This window comes from Formica exsecta, unplaced genomic scaffold, assembly GCF_003651465.1.
Source record: "Formica exsecta isolate Colony F162 unplaced genomic scaffold, ASM365146v1 scaffold26, whole genome shotgun sequence".
NCBI lineage: Eukaryota > Metazoa > Arthropoda > Insecta > Hymenoptera > Formicidae > Formica > Formica exsecta.
Genome location: NW_021849866.1, coordinates 2,411,608 through 2,415,457, shown reverse-complemented (window position 1 = coordinate 2,415,457; position 3,850 = coordinate 2,411,608). Strand labels below are relative to the sequence as shown.

General features: G+C 31.3%; 1 protein-coding gene across 1 annotated transcript in view; it reads left to right on the top strand.

Moving 5' to 3' along the window:
• LOC115236671 overlaps nucleotides 1-3,850 on the top strand; it is a 13,766-nt gene that overhangs the window by 6,517 nt on the left and 3,399 nt on the right. The window contains exons 3-5 of the mRNA XM_029809261.1: nucleotides 18-235; nucleotides 3,245-3,377; nucleotides 3,681-3,814. Coding sequence (XP_029665121.1) covers nucleotides 18-235; nucleotides 3,245-3,377; nucleotides 3,681-3,814 — 485 coding nt within the window. The remainder of the gene's footprint in view (nucleotides 1-17; nucleotides 236-3,244; nucleotides 3,378-3,680; nucleotides 3,815-3,850) is intronic.

Below are 3,850 nucleotides of genomic sequence, written 5' to 3'. Positions count from 1 at the left end.
GATTGCATGATTTCCAGTCACGACTCTAGCGGACCACATGAGGGTCCAGTTGATTGCGCCAAAGTACATAACATATGGCGAAACGGCTACTTTCTTCTGCAACCATACTGTCCGGGATGACTTGCTGCACAAAATAGAATTTATGAAGGACGACAAGAGGATATTTCAATATATAAAAGAAAGAAAACCGCCATATATCATATCGCCACATATCGATGGCGCCAAGAGTCTGGAGGTGAGCGAAAAATAATACACGAAGAGTTACGATTTTTAAGACACATATTTTGTTAGTGCACAAGCTCTTGAGAATTTCTTTTTATTCTATCTTTTTTATTTATTTTTATTATATTTGCCATTATTTTTCGAAGAGCGTGTGAATTGTTTACAAACGACAGTCTTACAAAAGAAGGATAAAAGATAATATAACTTATTTATTTCCACGCGATGAAAAAAAGATCGTATAATGTTTGGGTAAATTTTAGTGTTAGCAAAAAAGTCTAATGGTTAATTTTATTAATATAAATTCACTTTATGCCTAGTTTATCTGATTCTTTACCACTCATAAATATTGTTGGATATTATAATACTCGATATATACTTTGAAGTCCATAATTATCTCAAAAGCGTATCTCACATTGTAACAGGCATGCAGGTTTGATAACACTTTTGCATAAAGTTTACCCCACATTTGCACGACTGAAATGTGCATTGACCTTTCCTTCTCAATTTATCCACAGTCAAATATATCTATATCTATAGCATCGTTTAAAACGTGAATATTTAAGGAATTTCTATCTTTATAACGGAAGTTGAGTATTTGTATCTGTCTTGATGGGAAGTTTTGACCAATTAAACGATTGCGTATTCTGACAATTCGGCAATTTTACTTTTTGCAATACGATTCAAAGAATATAAATGATTCTTAAGTTATTGTTCTAAAATGAACAAATCTTTTGAAATATATTATAAATCCTATTCTTAGATCTCCATAAATGATATTGCTTAATTTTGAACTTATTTTAATTTTTATAGCTTGCGTGCGTGCGTTATCTATTTAATATTTAAATTTAGACGTATCCCATCTTGTTTTTACTGCTTTGCTTTATTAAGTCTTTAAATATTGATAATTACATAATGCAATAATGTTTACAAAACAGAGACAAAGGCTTAGACTTAGTTTCTCTTAGTTTATTAAGTATTAAATATATTTTATATGTGCTTGCATATTATATTTTTTCTTATATCACATTCTTGTTTACGTAATGAAACGATGTTTTTTTTTTTTAACTTATCGTCTGACATTATTACGTGCCGGGGATGTACAGGTGAAAATATAATTTACATATCCATCGTGTCGGTACGATCTATAAGAAAAACTGTCCGTTGTAAACAAAAGTCCAAAAATAGCTAGAACGCCCTCGATAACGTATGTTAGGTATCCAGAGTCCTCCCCTATCTTTCGCTATGATTAATGTTTAAGCGAGTAAAGCAAACGCATTTATCCAAGGCGTAGCCTTTATGTGTCGACATAAAGCAAAGCTATTTATGTATGTGTGCACTTTATGTCATATAAAATACCTCCCCCAACAACATCGAGACGCAACGCGTGAAAGCGCAATTTCCTTCGTAAATTTTTTTGATGCCCAAGCAACGGAAGCGTAACACACATGGGTGATCTATTAAAAAAAGAGAGAAAGAGAAGATAAAGTAAAGAGGAAAATCAATACTTGCGCTAACCCATATGTGTGAAACATAATGTCACGAAGACGAATGCTTGTTAGCGGGTATAGGTTGACACATACATAAGTAATGAGGCTCCTCGTAACAAAAATAGAACATTCATTTTGCGAGGGTCTCAGATGTTGATGACGGACGATGTAAGTGTTGAAAATGTCTTTTATGCTTTCTTTGCAAAAAAACTTTATTATACTTTACTATACTTGGCCTTTTTATCTGTTCTTTCTCTCTCTTTCTTTCGTTTTCGCTGAAAGTACAGATTGACTGATTGTGAGTTACACAATATTCTTCTTTCTTTTCTGTGTATTTTCAAATTTTCTATTTCAATTTCTGTGGAAACTTTCAAGAATTGTTGTAACCAATGATATTTCGTATATATAAATTATCGGAAATCTTTAAATCTTCAGTATTAACAGCGGAAAATTGCGACTTTCCAAAGGTTTATTTTGAGGTATCTTAAGATTATTATAATATGTAATAAATCTAGATAAAAATAACCACGTGACAAATGGAAACGCTAAGAATTATCAGATTTAAGCTAATAACGAAATTGAATGTCAACGTAACTTCTAGTATCATCATCACAATAATATTATCACTATTAAATAAGTGATAATATAATGCCCAAAATTGAAGCGAATTATCTATTCGATTTCTTTCTACAAATATTAATTTTACAATTATCGAAAATTTTCTATCTATAATATATATTTATCTTTATGACATTTCAAAATAGCATTTAATTATATGTACTCTTTAAAAGTATATAGATAATTTACGAGATAAGAACAAGATGATTCACGATGTATAACAAGACTAAAACAAAGTGGCAGAGCAAGGATTAAATTATTCAAAGTGCTCTATTTGAATTTCTAGCATTTCAAAGCGTTTCTCGTCACTCATGCATTCATTCAATATAATTGAACCGATTAGATGAAAGGAATACAAGTGATAAATTCTAACAAAACAAGTTCGTGGAAAGATATTTGATGCCTTTATTCCAATTTTAAATATATTACATATTTTATTATCAAATTTAAACATTCTTGAAAGCAAAAGAGTGGCACATCTAGTAAAAAATTTGATGTAAAGCTGTTTGTTTTCTCTTGTGCAAACACGACTTTTCTTTTCTTGATTATTGAATTTAAAGGATCCGAGGAAAAAAGAGGCTGCGGAATATGAAAAAACACGTGTCTCGTAAGTAACTTGAACATCATTTGCGTATTTAAGTTGTCTCTGTAGAATTTGTCACTTGTGTACTTTTCAATCTAATTGTAAAAAGTATATCTTGATTAAACAGCGTGTCACGCACGCATGCACGTATGCATACATAAATAACAGCAATAGAGTACTAACTAATTAAGTGGGAAAACTGGGCAAATAATAAGTTTGCGCATCAATACCTGCTCCTTGGCTCTTATTTGCCAGTTTTTCCACTTAATTACAGATACACAAAATCGCGCTGTATATTACCATAAAGTGCTACAATATCGTTATCCTTTTTCAGTATTCGGAAAATGGCACGACAATCAAACTGTACGATGTACATTTCGAAGCTTCCGGTTCTTATACCTGCGAGGTCGCTATGACAACGCCCATTTATACTGCGGGTGCTGATCCCGTAGATATGAAAGTGATACGTGAGTGAAAGTGTTGAATCTAATACACAAAAATAAAACTATGCATCTCCTTGTTAATGATATTAATCATTATAATTTTGGGATTATATTATTTTTAACGAATAGCAGTTTAGCAAAGTGTGATATTGATATCGATTTAACTGAAAGAATTTTAATAAATTTTTAACATGGAATTTATTATCACATTTGTGATAGAGAACTTGTTGTGTACGTGCGCGAATTAAAATATAAATAATATTATTAGTTATATATATTAAATTGCATCGAGTGTCTCTCTGATATACTTTGTATAATTTCTTCTAGATCCACAGAGTGCGAATCCTAAGATTACATTTCAAAAAAGCATGTATGTGGTTGGTGAGAGTCTGGAGGCAAATTGTACCTCCTCGGCCGCATATCCAGTTCCTTACATAACATGGTTTATAAATGGCAAAGAGGTAAAGAACAATAAAAATTAAAATATGATTTTAATT